The sequence below is a fragment of the Agelaius tricolor genome, unplaced genomic scaffold (assembly GCF_023055355.1).
Source record: "Agelaius tricolor isolate 1412-34295 unplaced genomic scaffold, bAgeTri1.0.p SCAF_16, whole genome shotgun sequence".
In the NCBI taxonomy this organism is placed as follows: domain Eukaryota; kingdom Metazoa; phylum Chordata; class Aves; order Passeriformes; family Icteridae; genus Agelaius; species Agelaius tricolor.
The window spans coordinates 5951434-5968849 of NW_027269276.1; the positions used below are offsets into that span (position 1 = coordinate 5951434).

Here is a 17416-nt window from a genome sequence, read left to right on the forward strand (position 1 = left end):
AAATTTACACATCCTCAGAGATCCATAAAACGTGGAGGTGGGATAAACACATCATCATCAGTATCATCCCAGTGAAATCCTGGTGGGTCTGGGTTAGAGAATGTACAGCTCCTTCTGATCAGCTGGAAATTCCCATCTGAAGAAGCTTCCAAGTCTCTATCACCACAGACTGTGAAACTGTGGAAAAACAGCCAAGCAGAACATGCTTATTCCTGCACAGTGAAAATATCCATGGTGGCTTGGCTGTGGCTGGCAGGAAAGGGCCCTGTGATCCTAAACCAGCCCCCAGACCTGCCACAGGACCCGCCAGAGACATCACACTGGGGCCCTTCTGAAAATCTCAGTAACACTTTTTAATATACAAGAATCAAAAGTACAGCAGTTTTACAATGTAGGAAAATTTCATACATACTATATAAACAACATATTTACATCAGAAATCACTAGGACAGTGGCATTTCTTTCACAAATATAAATTAATATTAATTACTGTTTTTAGTCAACAGGTTTAAAAGTCCGTATTTTTACAGTAAGAGTCCTTCTCTCCCCAGAGGGGAGGCAGAGGTGGGGAGGAAACGGGTGAAAGCAGAAAAATATTTTTGTGTGGATCACAAACCATTCACACAAGGACTTCAGCACTCGGTTCCGTGTCCATTTTGGCTGGGACCACATCGCCTGTCCCCACAGCAAGTTTTGGTCTGCAGGATTTCCACCATGTGAACTCATGACTTTACACCATTTCCAAAGAGGTCAGGCTGAAAAACTTTTTTTTTTTTTTTTTTTTTTAAATTGAACCCCAGCAAGTTACTGCTATTTTCTGCAAAGAGGCTGGAGGGAATCCCACAGGTGGTTAGGAAGGGAGAGCTGTACCAATGCTGTCACAAACACCACAGAGAAGTTTATGGCTGTGGATGTGTCCCCTCTGATCCCACTCCTGTCCCCGTGACTGTGTTTGGTTATGGTCCCTATGCTGAGGGGACATAAAATGCATAAGTGTGTGTGTGTGTGTGTGCTCAGGGAAGACTTTCTCCCAAATCTCCTTCTCCAGCTTCACTAAAGCCAAACCCAGCAAACATTCACCCATCATGAGTGGACATGATGTGACTTCAACATCAGGCTAAAGTGACAGTGGGGACAGCTCTCCAGTGGATATGGGTAAAGCTTTTGCTGTTGCACAAGAAGGAAATCCCAACCTACCTCATGCTGGGATGAGCAGAAACCCCTGTATCTCGACACAGAAAATGCCTCTTGCTGGGACTCTCCTGCACCAGCCCTCACATTGGTTGCCAGTATTGCCTTTGCTACACGAGTATGGCACAGACTTCCCACCATGACAGCACCGTGACAAGAACAGCAATTCTTTTTGCTGCCTCCATTTTCACATTAAAAGCTAATACCTCTGAAAAGAAAGGACCTCTTTGTTGAATACCACAGCCTGCAATCACAGCTTAGTGGGAAACACCACGGAAAGGTGCTCTCTCCACACCTCCCACCCCTCTGAGGGGGACTGTGGAAGACTTGCCTTCACCTCACCCTGCACAGGTAAACACAAGTGTAACACTTTATCAGGGCAGCAAGTGCCCCTAAGGAAACAAAACTGCCCTGAATTCGGTGGAAATCTTGCAACATAAAAACAAAAGGGGAACAAAACACTTCCAGTGTGTCCCCTTGGAGCAGCGGGATGGGGAGGAGTGATGGCAGCAGATTTCCAGGGACACACACTGCATGGAGGAGTTTTAGTGTCAGTTTGCATGCACCTTCCAAGGCACTGCCTGGAGTCAGGAAGCCAGCCCTGAACACCCATCTGCCCTCAGTCCTTTGGGGAAGGGACATCACAGCTTATTAGAGTCAAATACTGGCATCTTAATAGGAGGCCCAGCTTCTGTGCCCTGCCAAACAGGAGTCTGGAACAGCCTGGTCTTTAATACTGAGCTCTGGGTGGTGATGCAGCCCCAGACACCATGCTCAGGGCAGCCTTTGTGGTCTCCAGGGAACTCCAACCTGAAAAATAATCACCCAAGGTGCTTCTGGCCAGCAGGATGTGCACAACCAACCCCTCAACACACCAGTGTCCAGGCTGGATGCTGGTTTGCATCAAATACTGTGGTTTGAATGCTTGGAGTGTTTGCCCTGAAGTTCACTGAGCTGGGCTGCATATTCCTCTTTTTCCTCTGCCATGCTAGGCTTTAAGACATTTGCTCCAAGGATCTTTACAGACCAGTCCTGAATTCCTCATTCTGTCCCTGCTCACTGAGGTGCTAAGTCCTCAGGTTCATTTCCAATTTAGACAAACAAAAGGTCTGTAATTGCAGGTACTTTTAGCAATTCAGAGTCGCTGCTGACTGCTGGAAAGGTGGCAGGAAGGTGACCATTCCCTGAACAGTGATCACTCCACTATATTCCTATTTCACTTTGCTCTACCATCCCTTACCTTTCACTTACAGCAAAGGTTTGTGATCACTGCTTTGTGAAGCACAGAGAGAAATGATTTGCCCAAAGACCAGAGACTTTAGTGGCAGGAAGATTAGGAGTTCCAGTATGCCCAGAGCCATCTTTTGATCTTGCACCTCCCAGCCAGCATCTGTTAGTTCCTGGACCACTCAAGCTGCCCATGACAGAAGAGAAGAGTTTTCTTATGAACTCCTGAGCCCTGTCCACTGGGAAATAATGTTCTCACCTCAATTTCTTTCCTGATGGTTAGAAGTGAACTAAGCCTTTTGTTGGCCTTTTTTTCTCAGCTCCCACTTACTCCCAGAGTCAAGATTTGCCAGTTCCAGCTCTGGAGATGGGAGGAAGATCCCCCCACCTCTTCTGTTGCAGGGGACACAACAGCAATCAAAGCAGAGCCAGTTTCTTGAAATGGATAAAGACATGAAAATGATAACACAGCCAGGAAAGTGATGAATTGTCACCAGCACGGCTCCAGCACCTTTGGAGTCATTCTGCAGGGACATCAAGTCCCTCTTTCAACCAAGTTTGGCTGCTGAGGGACTTTCCTGTCCCTCCTTGAACATATCCTCCCATTGCCCCATGCTGGTGACACACAAATCCCAGCCCAACCAGTTTATCCCGACCCTAAAGCAGCATCTGTCACATAACATCAAGTCAGAGCAGGCACACAGCCTTCTGCACCATCCTAAGCAGCATCAATCTGCCTTCTCCTTCTGAGGAAACACTGGCTGGGGAAAAACTCCCTTGGGTCCATTGGACTGAGGAAAACAAAAAACAAAACAACAAACGAGGCAGCAAGGCTGGTTCCATGACAGAACAGTTCAATGGTAAAAAAAGGGAAAGGAAATGGGAATCTAAACCAGAATCAAGAACTAGGGAAAATCTTCCTTCACCCACTCCCCCAAATTCCTCCTTGACCCAGCCAGATGATAGCAGCATGTTCAGAGTTTCTGGTTGCTGGCTTGGAGAAAGCAGCCACCGTCGCACCAATCCCAGTATCTCGGGCGTGCCCTTCGCCCTCTCCGTCGCTTTACGCTTTCCGAATGTTCCAGTTATAATCTGGATTGTTTTTCTGTTCCAATGACCTATCCAGAGGTGACCTGTGATCGAGAGGTGATTTGGAATCGTGGGGGGATTTCTGAGAGGGGGGCGAGCGAGGGTCCGACACCGGAGGGTGAGATGGAGGGAGGGGCTGTTTGTAATCGCCCAGTTTATCTGTGTGGAAGGACCGGTAGTGGTCCGAGGGTCCTTGGCCGTGGTAGCCCATGGGGGGCCTGTGGTCAGACATCCGCCTGAAATCCTGCTGGTGGTAGTTCTGAGGCCTGAAGTCCTCGGACCGCCGGCGTTTGGAATCGTGGTGGTGCCTGTGCAGAGAAAAATGGACAGAGATCAGCTCCCCAAGCCCACTGAGGTGAGGGCAATGTCTTAGGTTGGAAATGGGCGTGTGCATTCTATTCCTATCTGTGGAGCAGTTACCTTCTTAGTTACCTTCTTAGTTTTTCTTTATCTCTTCCACAACCAATCCTCCCTCTGGGAAATATCTTCTGTTAATGGCCATGAGTATCACTGTATGACTGATAAAATTACATCATCCCATTGGGAGATGCTCCGCCCAGGCGGAGGAGCCAAGCATTCCTACCTGGATATAATCAGAGATCTGGAACACCACAGGCAGCCTTTTTCCCTCTCGATTCCCAGAGGAGAAGACTTTTTCCCACTGGATTCCCGAGGAAGACCAGGCTCATCTACACTACCACTGGAGGTACTACTACCCTCCTTCAGAGGAAGACTAGACCCTTCTACAGCATCACTGCTCCAACAGAACCACACCTGGCACTGCAGGAGGGCTGTAGTCACCATTTCATGGGACTGCTGCCAACACCCTGACCCAGAAGGTGTCGGGTCATATTCTGACCCTGTCAGTGTTGTTTTGTATTACTACATTGTTTATTTTACTTTTTTCATTTCCTCCCCTAACAAAAAACTGTTATTCCTGCTCCCGTATCTTTGCCTTAATCTCAAAATTACACCAGTTCGGAGGGAGGGTGTTTACATTTTCCATTTCAGGGGAGGCTCTGCCTTCCTTAGCAGACCCCTGCGCGTGCAGACCCAGTCAGGCCGTCGCTCACCTGTCGTAGTAGTCGCGGTGGCCGCGGTGGTCGCGGTCGCTGTTGTACTGCTCGTAGGGCCTCTTGCGGGACAGGTTGTTTGGTCGGTAGTTGCCGGAGCTGCGGTGGGGGTCCCCGCGCGACCGCCGCTCCCCGTAGTGGTGGTCCTTGTACCAGTGCGGCTCGTACTGGTGGTGCCGCTCCCCGCCCCACATCTGGTTGCTGTTGCCGCCGTAGTTGAACTTTCGATCCCTCTGCCAGTCTCCTCGGTCTGCCGCGAGCAAAGAGCACCTCTGAGTCTCTGTCATGATTTGGTTTTACTGCCCTGAATTCTCCAAGAAATACTAGCTATTGACACTCCTTTAACTTTCTCCTCCCTAAACAACGTGGGTCCATTTTATTCTTTGAATTTCTTTATCGCTATTTCTTTATCATCCTCACAAATCTTACTCACATTCTTTTCCTCACCACATCACCACGTTTTCTAGCCCAGCAGTAAGTACAGTGGCAGTGCATGTTCTCTCCCATCCCCTTTAAACCTGAGCAGTATTAAGCGGAGATAAACAAAACTCCACAACTTTTGTGAAAGTTGTAAAGCCGGTATGTTTATTACAGTGCTGGGCACATGTGGGAATCATTCCCCTAAAATGACATGCGTACCTCTGGGAACTTCAGGTCTCTTTTTATACCCCTCTCAAATACATATGCATATAATTTCACAATAGGTTCATACATATTAATTTTTACGAATTTTGCGTGACATTTGCCACTAGCTCTTCTTTATCAGAAAGAATTCCTAGATCAGGTTGAGCTGCTCTCACAGCAGTCTCTGTCTCTCTCTATCACCTTCTGTCTCCCCCCCCTTATCTCTGTCCTTCACTGAAGCAGTTTCTCTGAGCCTGGGCTTTTGCAGTCAGACTACACAGCAAGCTACATACTTAAAGATGTCCATTCTACCTAAATCAAAATGGATTTCTACCCTGGAAGATTTCCACTCTGCCTCAGCAGCCACACCCAGAAGGATTTGTGTCCAGGAGCATTAGGTCAGAAGGGAAGGTTTCTCCAGGCCTCCCAGTGCTCACCTGTGTTGCTGAAATGTCTCTTGTTTGGATGGCCATAGTTGTCCCGGGGGTGGCCGTGCATCTGCTGCTGGGTGTGGGAAGGGGGCATGTGGATCTTCTGGGAGTGAGGATTGTGAGGCACATGGGACTGGGACATCACGGAATCACGGCTGGAGCCGGAAGGCTCTGGGCGGAACGGCTTCTTCATGCTGGACATGTCCTCCTTCTTCTTCTGCTCCTGCAAGGTGGAACAGAGGGATACAGCTCAGCTGCTCTCCCACCAGAAGAGCAGGACTGTGAGCAATGGCCTTGTCTGCCAGGCTCTGGATTCTCCTGCCTCTTTGAGTTGAGCCAACTCTGTGCTCAAGAACGGCACAAACGTGGTGAAGGACAGGCTCAGTTTGGCAGCTCTGCTTCTATACCTGATCTCTGCAGGGCAGCACGCCCAGGCTTTTCACTCCACAAGGCAACTGAACATCACATGCCACACCAAACAATGCTTTTGCTTGGTCAGGACACCAGGACAAAGTGACCAGAAATGCCACATGAAAAAGAAGGCAAATGCAATCAGACTGTTTAGATGTTGAGCAAATCACAGTGCCAACAACAAAGAACACCCACAGTAAGAGGCAGAAAGAATTGGTACTTCCAGTGCAGCAACTTTTAAGGACAGAAATCAAAGGGAAAGCACTTCAGGTCTCACCTCCTCTTCCTGTGATCTTTTCTTATGAGCCATCTTGTAGAGTTTGTGTAGTTTTCTGGCATCAAATTCTGTGAATTTTGACACAAATATCCATAGGTTCCTAGAAGGACATGAACGTTTTCTGTTAAGTGCTACAAGCAGCAGTTTAACTGCCAATGACTTCCAAACCAACATCAAATTCCTTCTACCCTTTCTGGAAAACAGTCTCAGCTCAGAACAGGATGATCAAGAGGGCTGGAACCACATTCTTCAAAGTAAAATAAAGAGGTTTGGAGTGGTTTGTGTGATTTAGCTTTGAAATCAATTTTAATGAAACCAGGACAACTTGAAGAGAAAACATTTGCTTGGGACTGGTGATGGAAGACCATCCCTGGAAGTGTTCAAGGTTCAGGCTGAATGGAGCTCTGAGCAACCTGGTCTAGTGACCTGTGTCCCTGCCCATGGCAGGGGGTTGGAACTGGGTGATTTTTAAGGTCCCTCCCAACACAAACCATTCCATGATTCTGTGATTCTGTAGACTGAGTGGACCAGAAAACACAAGATTTCACAGGTTAAGTAAGAGGCAAATGGCACATCCATCCACAAAAAAAAACCAGCAGCCTCTGACTACCATTTCAAAATATCCTAGAGCAGCTAAGGAAAACAAAATGATCCCTCACCTTCTCCACAGCTTGATGTGGTCCTGGTCAGTGTAGGCTTTAAGGCACTCAGAGATGCGATCACCGATTTTCAGGAGGCAGTTGCGTGTGTGCTCCAGCTGTTCTTGGACTGTCAGTCCCTTATCAGGCTTATCAAGTTGCTTCAGTGCTTTTTTGACTGGTCTCATCCTTTCCTTGCACTTGAAAGAACAACAGAGAGAAGAATGTGATTAATTTGGCGGAGGGCTCTACATCATTGCCCCGTTAATCGAAAAGAAGCTCATTTAGCTTTGTCTGGCCATTAGGCAAGGAGAAATCGGCTATAAAATAGCAAATTGTTAGACAAGCTGCAGACAATCATCAGTAAAAGACAAGATTTTCCCCACCTCCACTGCCCCTGCCTTTTAGGAGGGAACAATTTGCTTTGCAAGCAGTAACCACACATGGTCTGCGCTTGCACAGATCCCGTGGCAGGCAGGGAAGTGAATCCAAGCCTCCACACACTGAACCAACCACTCCAGCTGAAAGACTGCTGAATTCAATCCTGTCCAATCCCATCTTTGGTCACTTTAATGCTTGCTTTTACCAAAACTAGCAGACATGAAATGAAAGCACCGTGTTTTTCAGCCTGGGCACATCAACACCACGCACAGATAAGGAATCAGACAGGGTTTTTGACTGCTTGCCTGGATCTTTTGTGCATCACAGAAGCAAAGTTAAAGAAAAAGACAAAAAACCCCACAGGACCTCCAGCAAATACAGAATTCTCTCAAATTGCATTGAGAGAACTTTTCGGCCAAGGAGAATCTGCCATGACAACTTTGACTAAAAGGCAATTTTTACAATGAGCCTTGTGGGCATGTTTGCTGAGAGAGCATTTACACAGCTCTGCACCTCCAACAAGGTCACCCTCAAAACTCCCCTGCATTTCCTTGCCTGAAAGAGCTTCAATGGCTCCTTGGCTTCTACAAGAGAGGGAACGTAAGGCTACAGGGTGTTCTGTAACTTCGCTGGGCTCTCAGCACTGCCCTCCCATTTCCCAAGGAAAATACTCACTATGCTGAATGTTTCTTGGTCCAGATCATCATCCTCATCTTCTCCAATGGGGATTGGCTCACTCCCTGCAGTGATGTGGACAGGACCCTGTGATCTCTTCCCTTTACTTCCAGATTTGGCCTCGCCACCTTTAGGCTTTACAAGGACAAATTACACACATCACGCGATGAGCCAGGATGGAGGATCCCCAGTGACCCAGCTAACAACCTCCACACTGTTGTTACTGGCACTTGCTAAACCTGGGCACTGTTCCTACAACTTTCTTCCCAAAATCTCCAACTGTTGAGCTGCAATGGCTCTGTTTAGCTTTATGTCATCCATGAGGGAGCAGGGAGAAGTCAGAGCCAACAGTTTGGACATGAATACGATATTCACGCTCATGGGGAGAAACCAATGTTGAAGACTTGGAAGAGAGGTTAAAATAAAGAGTATCTCTCCCCTGCAAAGGACAGAGCTCAGGGTAGTCTCATATCTACAAGCATCTGCAATTTTATGTGCTATCACTAGTTCTCAAATCATGGCCTGATCATGTACATTTTTAACTATATTACTTACTTGCAGTCAAAGCCACTCCAAAAATCTCTGGAAAGCAAACTTTCCCCTACATAGGCAACAAAACTTCTTAGTTTGCACTTATGACCTCAGTGTCAAAACACACTGGGCATGTAGTACATACCTGTTCCTTGGACAGGTACTTCAGGTCATTATTATGGAAGCTTTTACCCCCCTTCCAATTTGCATCCAGCCTCAGGGCAGTTGTACCCAAAATTCAAGAGACATTTGAGTCTCCAGCATACCAGTGATGTTGAAACACTCATTCTGTTGAGTCTTGAACAGTGACAATGACAACTTACAGTCTTGATGGTGTGGACACTTGGGTCATTTGGGTGAGTTTAAATTAAAGGGGAATACAGACAAGGACCTGCCAACCCTATGATAAATCACAGCTGGACAGAACTTTGATCTGAGTGCTCCAGGCTCTTTCCTTAGCATCAGCTCTGTGGCCATACCCATGTCACAGGGACAGCTGTACTTTAAAGGCAGCCTGACAAAAATCTCTTCCGTTTTGGTCACATTCCATGAAGCTTTAGGACGTATTGCCTTTTCTACTTTTTATGGCCATTCAGAAGGGCTGAAAAAGGGATACCCCCTCACTCCATGGTGCTTCATTGATGTCTCTTCACACAGGGCCTTTAACTAATCCAAAGTCTCACAGTTTGTCCTGCTCAGGGTCTTCCCTATCATGCTGCTCCTGTAAGTACCACATACCTTCTCTTTCTTGTCTTTTGTCTTCTTTTTCTCTTTATCGCTTTCCTTTTCTTTCTTAGACGATGTCTGTTTTTCCTTGTTCTCTTTGTTCTCTTTCTTCTTCTGTTTCTTTTTCACTGGGCTCTTGTCCAAGCCATCCTCCTAGAATATCAGTCATAGCACAAAGTTGGAGTCCCTCACCTCATGTACATTTTCTTCCATAAAACATCCTTAAAACACAGGCAACTTTTGAGGTCCATCCAGATTTACCCTCACACCTCTTTATGCAGACATCGAGCCCTGCTCAAGCAGCTGCCATCCCCCCAAAGGTGACAAAAGGGTATGAAAACCAGAGCAGCCCCACTCTGTGACAAGCTGGCAAGCTGCAGAGCAGCCCTGCTCTCCTGTGCCAGCTGCACTCCAGAACGATCAGCCCCTGAGGTAGATACTGATCAGCACACGAACAAAAAGCCTCAGACTGCAAGCCAAACCACTCAAAGTCTGAACATTTTCTAAGCAACAGCATGACCTTGGTAAACTCCAGCTTCACCACGGGCTGACGTGCCCAAAAGGAGAAGGAAACAATTCTTCTTTCTCTCCTTTATAAGGGCAACAGGCTTTGTCCTGAGACAACCTTTCCCCTGAGTCAATGTGTGGATGTTTGTGGCCATTCTGGGATGCCCCAAATCCCTTAAAGCACTGAGCTAAAAGAATAGGTGGGATAGGTCCTTCTTTCACACCAATAGCTGTATGGGTGGTTTTGTGAGTTTGCCAATCCTGTGGGAACTCAATCTTAGTGCCTCTGACTCTGGGGGCTTTGCTGGGAATATTTCCCAAGGTGAGGTTGGGCAGTAACAGCAGAGCCCAAGGAAAAGCCCCTTCTCACCAAGGCTGACCCACCTTGACTTCACCCTCTTCTGACTGGTTGTCTGAGTGCCGAGGAGAGGAGAGTTCATTCCCATGCTCATCTTTGACTTTGGGAGCCTTGTTCTCTTTCTTCACTCGTGGTTTCCTCTTCTTTAGCTTGCCCTGGTAAAAACAGAACAAGTCAGGGAAAGCAAATAGCTACAGCTACTTCCTGAGGACCATTCCCATCTCCTGAACATTGTGCAAACAGCTGCAGGTCCTGCAGGCTGGCAGGAAGCCTGATGAGCCCAAATCCTTCAGTAAGAGCAGTAATAACCTGCCCCTTATTAATTATAATTTAAATGAGTATTATCACAATGTAATCAGACAATAAGTCCATATTCCTTCATAGAAATTATATCTGCTGACCTGGGAACACAGGGTGTCTCCTGCCATCAGCCAACCACTCCCCCTGAAACCCTCACAATCAAGCAGCCACATCTCACCTCTTCCCCATCTTTCATGTTTTCTTTCTTGTCCAGATCTTTTTTCAGCAGTTTCAGTAGATAATCAACTCGGGTCTGGAGCTGTTTTCCCTGAGGTTTCTTATCTGTCTCAACTGGTAGGATCTTTGATAAAGCAGAAAAAGAAAAAAAAAAAATATATATATATACCCGTAGGCACAAAGCTTGACAAAAGATTTACACATTAGCAGCAGCCCTTCCAGACCCAGCAAAGGGCAGAAGATGCTGCACCTTCTGGGGGAACAAGGAGGCTCAAGCCTTCCTTTTCCCTGTCCCTGTCTGGCCAAAGGCAAAGCTCCTAGCAAGCAAGCATCCCTCCCCTTGGAATCCTGCACAAGTTAAAGGATCCCAAGGCTTGCTCAGCCTTGCAAGCTTGCTGAGTTCTCTTGAAGGAAAAAAACCCTTTACAAGCTATATTTGGGACTTTGAGTTGCAAAACTGAGTCCACTCGCCTTGACACCTCAGATTTGTTTGTGGCAGCTTGGTCACAGCAGCCCAGTCACTCTGGTAACCTGAGACATTGCTACAGCAGGGGCACAGATGCACAATTCTTAGTGGAAAACAAGGCTGAAAGGTGACACTTTGTGGAGGAAATAGCTCAGCTTGCCAGCTAGGTTTGCTTCATACTTCACTGGAAAATGGGTGGCGTGTTTCAGGCAGCTGTTTCCATTGCAAAATGCCTTCCTGAGCTCCACACATGGAGGGCTCTCAGGCAGAGCCTGATCTTTGCTAAAAGCACCAGCAGGGATGTCAGGGGAATGCTGCAGGCTGGCAGCAAAGCTGATGTGGAGACTCCCAGTGCTCCTCAGCCCTGTGCTGCAGTTTCCACACTCTTTCCACCACACTGACACAACGGATGGTGGATTATTTTTAACCCAGATCATTTCAACATGGTGCCTGTAAACTGTTCTTGTGGGGATGACTGAGGAACAGAGGAACTAGATGGAGGCTTTCCAGCTGGCTGTGCTGCCATTCCCAGTCGTGTAACCATACCCTCGAAGCTAACACGGACCAGCCTTCACATAAGCAGTGTCAAATCTGTGAAAAATTATTTCCACTCAGAAATTCACACTCAGCTTCTTGTGAGATGCTCAAGGAAACATCAAGTCACAAAGCCTCTTCCACCCTGTGCATGGAACCACACATGTCAGCACTGCCACTTCCTGCCTGCATCAGTTCAGTGTGGTTCACCTGGTACTGCCCACCAAACGGCACAACTCTGCTTTCCATCCAGCATGCAACATTCCATGAAGGCCACTGTTCTCCTCATTATCATTGATCATGGTTTTTGGAGTAGTTACAAACACAAACATCTGTTTCTGGAATACATGAGGCGTGTTTGCTACGAGCACTGCAATGGACCCGATGGAAGCAGCAAGCAAAGCCACCTACCTTATCAGACAACTTCAGCTCCGGGTCTGTTTTAATCAGCTCCCAGTTTCCATACCCATGCTCGTAAATTCCCACTAACAAGCGAGAATCCTCCTCCACTCCCCAGTCTACATCAAAATGAGCAGCTTTGACACGGCACGTCAGGCGGTACCTAAAGGCATTTCAAACACGAGCTGCTTTTAATGCTGTGGAGGACAAAGCAAATCCACACATCCAGGCTATTCTCTTCCCACTACAAAATCCAAATTCCCTGAGCCTCTTTCTGCATTGCCTACTTAGCCAAACTCACTTCTTCCTTTCCTCTGGGTCTGAGGGAATGGACTTGTGCAGCATTTCAAACTCCTCTTCGTGCTGGATGATGGATTTCACATTGACTTGGACACCAGAAATCTTGATGGTAGGACCTCGTCTCTTTCCAGGTCCTTTCCCTGCTCAGCAATAAAACACAGCATTAATTAAGGGAACTCTTACAGAAGGAAGTGTCTCTGTAAAATGGCTTCACAGACAGTGATCAAGACCTTGCCTGCAACCTCTTATTTAAATATAAGGCCCAAAATATAAGTTTTCTTCCACTAACTCGCTTAGATCTGCAATTTAAACACCTCCCAGTACCATTTTCTTAAAAATACTTCTAAGTACACTGTAGCTGTTAATTCTGCAGTCTTGGTCAGCTGCAACAGGCAGAGACCCAGCAGGAAATCTATCCCTGACTCTGTATGTCCAAACAAACAGCAAAGAGCAGCCAGACAGAGAGTGGGTGGTGATTCCAGCTCTGGGAATTGCTGTGGACCCAGCTTTACTGTGGAGTACACAGCACCAGTTTGATTTCCAGTTAAAATAAGATCTGCTTTGCTTTGTGGCCCAGCATTCAATGAACTGGTCACTGCAGCCTCTCCCCACAAAAACTCATGTCCAGCAGAAGCTGACAGACCCAAGAGGCAATTCCAGTCTGAGCAGAAAGCTCAGGGGCTCCTCTCTGAGGGTGAGAGCTGCCTGGCAGAGATGGGGTGGTTTAAGTGTGCTCTTGTTCATTGCTTCAAAATGTGGCCTCCCTGTCCAGCACTGGAATGGTTTCCTCACAAGCTCCATGGAACACTCCCAAAACCACCCTAACAACCCCCTTGCCTACCTTCTGCTGGATTTTCCTTCAGCTGCTCCTCATATTCCTGCATTGCTGACACACAGCTGTTGTGGATGAGCTCCCCTAAACGCTTCAGGTCAGCCACAGACTTGTCCACCAGCTCAGCATCCCGGGCAATGCACTCCAGCCTGGGGAACAGGGACAGTTTTGTGTGTGATACAGCAGCTCTTCTCTCAATCACTTCCTACTCCATTGTTTCACAGCTCAGTGCTGTACACATGTGAATGTATAAAACATGCACAAGTTGAGTTCGTGCAGGAAACAACCCAGGTTTTGTCTTTTTTTTTTTTGTCTAACAGCTGCAGTGCAGATGGAGAAAAACTGATCCAATCCTCTGGATTTTTTAGTACCAAAGCAAAGGTGAGAACTGTCTCTCCTGGGGACAACAGGGACCCTCTGTGACTGTCCAGTACTCCCTCAGGCTTTTCCAGTTCCACATTAACTCCATTTGATGGTCCAAAGCTGCCATCTGCTGTCCCTTTTGCCTGCCCGAAGTCAGTAACATCAAGACTCGCATGCAAGCCTTGCGATTCATACCAGGAGAGCAGAACCAGCTAAAAAGGCACTGAAGTTCTCCTATAATACATTCAGGGAACTCTGCCTCAGCCCTGAGACCTTTCCAGAGCCAGGGCCCTGCAGATCCATGTTTAAGGATGATGCCTCTCTTTGTTTCCCTTCAGGAGGGACAGAGCATGGAAAGATGCTCCAAATCCAGTCCTGAGGCTAACGTGCATAGAGAAGCTTGGCAAGTGTTTTGGGTAGCATTTGTTGTTCTGACAGCTGCTCCCTCTCCTCTCTGGGCAGAGTGGGAATGCCCCAAGGGCAGCACTGTGCCAGCAGGACCCTGCTGTGTCACAGCCTGGCACCACCACTGCTCCAGCTGGTTTTCAGCCAGCATTCATCAGTGCCCATCAACAGAGGCACCAGGGAGTGCACAGCAGAGCTTGGGGTCTGTGGCAGAACAGCAAGGCTTGTGCTGTCAGTGCAGGTTGTGTCAAACACCCAGAGCAGTGTGTGCCTGCAGTGCTCAATGTGCCTCCATGGCTCCCCTCTGGAGCAGGGCCAGGCTGGGACTCACCTTTCAAGAGGCAATCCAAACTTCTTGTAAGCCTTGATAAACCTAAGGAGAAAAAAAATAAATTAAAAAAACTAAACTAGCTGCCATAAAAAGTAGGTCCAACATCAGAAATATGCTTGAATATATTAATTACAGCCTGTCACATTATCACCCTTGCATTCCCCACTGATCAGCTCAGCATCCCTCAGCACTGGGAAGCCTCATCCATTGGCCCCCACAAAGAGTTTTGTGACCTTGGCTGAAGAAGAACACAACATTGTCATGAATGTTGAGTGTTTGACAGATGAGGGGTAAAAAAAAAAAGAGTGGTTACTGTAGGGCAAAAAACAAAATAGAAGAAAGCATTGGCTCACACCATGTTGGTAATTATTAACTTCATTTTTCCAGGAAGAAAAGAGGCATTAAATCAATGTCATTAGTAATTTTAAAGCTTGGGCTGTAAATGTAGCAACCCATCACAGAAGATCATCACAGAAGAGCCAAATGTGGTTCAATCCATCACAGAGGTTTGCAGATGAGGTTTGCTATTTATTTTCATGTCTTATTTTTATTGTGAAAATCCCTGCTGTGGCTAACACATCTTTAGAGCAAGAGTTGCTGCAATCAAACATTGCCTTGAGCTGGGAGTAGACACAATGGCTACAACTACAGGTTATTTTTAAAATTAATTAATTTTCTGCCTTCTTATTTTCATTTTGTATTCTTTCAGCCCCTTTCTGCTACATCACAATAACCTAAATGGCTGTTATATTGCATATTATAACATGTCCTCCTGCTCCATGGTTTCAAGATGGTTATGGGGCAGCTATCACAGCCCAAAAACTCTGTTATCTCCTGCTTAAAAATACACCAGCTCAGAGATAGAGAGTTAAGGAAAACTCATAACTCCCTCTCTTCCATCTTTGGCTGAACATCTGGGTAGAGCTGTAAGACAAAGATCTCTGGGAAAGACTCAAGAATTAGAAGATAGGAGAAGAAAACAATGCTCTGAAATGCAGTCTCCAGCTGACATCAGAGACTGACACATTCAGATTAACAGGACCATTGCTTCTCATGAGGTCATTTTGCCAGAGCCTGCCTTTCACTGAGAGCTGAAATCAGCAGGATGACTGCCAGAAAAATATCAGGAAGACCAGAGCCCTTGGCTTCTCCAGCTCTGCAGCTCATGGCACCTAAGACCTCACATGTTATACAGCATTAGCTCCATCCACTTGGCCCACTAAGGGCAGTTACAGCGTGGATTAATTTTAGGCAGGCACCAGCTTCACTGTAGCCTGACTAAAGACAATCCAGTCAACTCTACACTGACCTGAATGTTAAGGTGATCAGCTGGGATCAAGCTGAGCTATATAAAGGTGCAGAAGCTGTGCCAGTGAACCAGCTCTGCCTAACCACTGACGTGCTTACAGGTGAGCACATCTTGGATTAAACTGGGATTTTCCCCACCTGCATGGGATTTCTATATTTGTCTTCTGAACTGTCCCTTGTGCCCAGCACTGACCTCCTGATTTCAGCATCAGTAAATCCTTCCACAGTGTCTTTTCTGACACTCCGAGGGCGTCCCCGGCGCTTGGGTCTCTTCTCGTCGTCGGTGTCGTCAGTCTCGCTTTCTGACCCAGACGATCTCTGAAGCCTTCTCTTGGTCTCTGCATCAGATTCACTGTCATTTGTCTGAGCCTGCAGGTACCAGAGAAACAGCAGGACACTTAACAACTGCTCATCTAATGAGCTGACAACCTTTTCTGTCCCCAGTGCACTGGCACTATTTAATGGGCTGTAAACCACCTGAGCATCCGTTCCTGAAGATGCAGGAGCCCATGTGGCCAGTCCAGAGAGGCTGCACACCTTTGCAGTTCCCAGCTGGCTCAGGCTGTGGTGGTCATCCTCCTTTTACAGCCACCAGTTTCACAATTTGATCTATTTTTTTTTTTCATTTTGATCTACTAAGAGATGTGAAAATATTGATTTCCATGTGTTTGTGCCACAGTCCCTCAGACTATTTTGAAAACCAGGACACCTCAGAAATTAATCTGGATTCATCCAACATGAATTATCCTTCTCTGTGTTTTTCACATCAATGTTTTTCCCCAGCTCACCCCATAGAACAGTTCTAACCCCTTAAAGTCCCATGTCCCAGCAGAGCATCCTTGCACAGTCAGCTTTTTTTTGTACTGGGGTAGATCCCATTACATAAAGAAGAACTTGGGAAGACACCATCTCTTTTGGTCCTCAGGATCCAGACTTAGGCAAGAGCCACTCAGGAAGCTAGAGAGCCCAAGGAAAAGAACCAAAAAATGGCAAAATCTGCAGCAAAATCCAATACAATTGGGTACTTTGCTTTGTGGTCACTACAGATTATTTTGATTTTGTCTGCTAAGGTGAGATAAGTTACACCAAGTCCAGTCTGGGCCCTCAGGCTGCATCCCAAACCATTGGTGCAATGCACAGTGCCAACAAGAGATCACTGTGCTACCTCTGTGCTTTATTCCAACCAACTTTGGAGGAGGGAGAGATGCTCAGATGGCAGGGAGGCTTCCCCTGAGCATTCTCTTTGGCAGCTCTCTCCTCCAGCCTCTCATCCCCTCAAGATGGGCTGTACCTTTTTCGTTGAGCTCCGGATTCGAGGCAGCATGTAGATTTCCTCCAATTCTTTCTGCCTTTCTTCCTCCTCCACCTTTTTCCTCTGCTCTTCTGGAATGATATCATCCCAGTCCTTCTGGGACCGCTCATCCAGCTCTGTCTCTTCCTCCTCCATGGTTGCAAAGTTGGCGACCTTTTACAAGCAAGGGAGAAGTTTTAGCAATTCCCTCTCCTGGCAGGAACACCCCAGAGCTGTCTGCTAAGCCTCAACTCCTTCTCCACAGGAATTCTGCCAACACATCCATAACTACTCCATAATTGATCCCTATGCCACTACATTCCTGGCTCCTTGCCCTTCTTTGGACTAACAGCTTTTGAGGAAGTACGTGCAGTTTAAGGAGTACTGCTGAGTATTTGTAAATTATTGGGTTTGTTTCCAAATTTGGTAAATTCTGCATTTTATTCACAGCCTTCAAAACCACTTTCCTGAAATTAAATTAATACCTACCTCGGGGGGGGTTGGAACTGGATGATCTCTAAGTTCCCTTCCAACCCAAACCATTCTGTGATTCTGAGATCTCTGCGAGGTG

The 17416-nt window shown here is 46.9% G+C and overlaps 1 protein-coding gene across 3 annotated transcripts in view; it reads right to left on the minus strand.

Annotated features, from left to right (window-relative positions):
* Positions 1-329: 329 nt before the first annotated feature.
* Positions 330-17416, minus strand: part of CHD2 (chromodomain helicase DNA binding protein 2) — an 85378-nt gene continuing 68291 nt past the window's right edge. For all 3 annotated transcript variants that reach the window (XM_071441279.1, XM_071441278.1, XM_071441280.1), the window contains 15 exons: positions 16846-17019; positions 15748-15923; positions 14247-14288; positions 13157-13296; positions 12317-12455; positions 12028-12178; positions 10618-10740; positions 10166-10294; positions 9287-9427; positions 8018-8152; positions 6983-7161; positions 6324-6423; positions 5642-5858; positions 4581-4830; positions 330-3815 (listed from right to left, as the gene is read on the minus strand). In XM_071441279.1, coding sequence (XP_071297380.1) covers positions 3482-3815; positions 4581-4830; positions 5642-5858; positions 6324-6423; positions 6983-7161; positions 8018-8152; positions 9287-9427; positions 10166-10294; positions 10618-10740; positions 12028-12178; positions 12317-12455; positions 13157-13296; positions 14247-14288; positions 15748-15923; positions 16846-17019 — 2430 coding nt within the window. In that variant the 3' untranslated portion in view covers positions 330-3481. The remainder of the gene's footprint in view (positions 3816-4580; positions 4831-5641; positions 5859-6323; positions 6424-6982; positions 7162-8017; positions 8153-9286; positions 9428-10165; positions 10295-10617; positions 10741-12027; positions 12179-12316; positions 12456-13156; positions 13297-14246; positions 14289-15747; positions 15924-16845; positions 17020-17416) is intronic.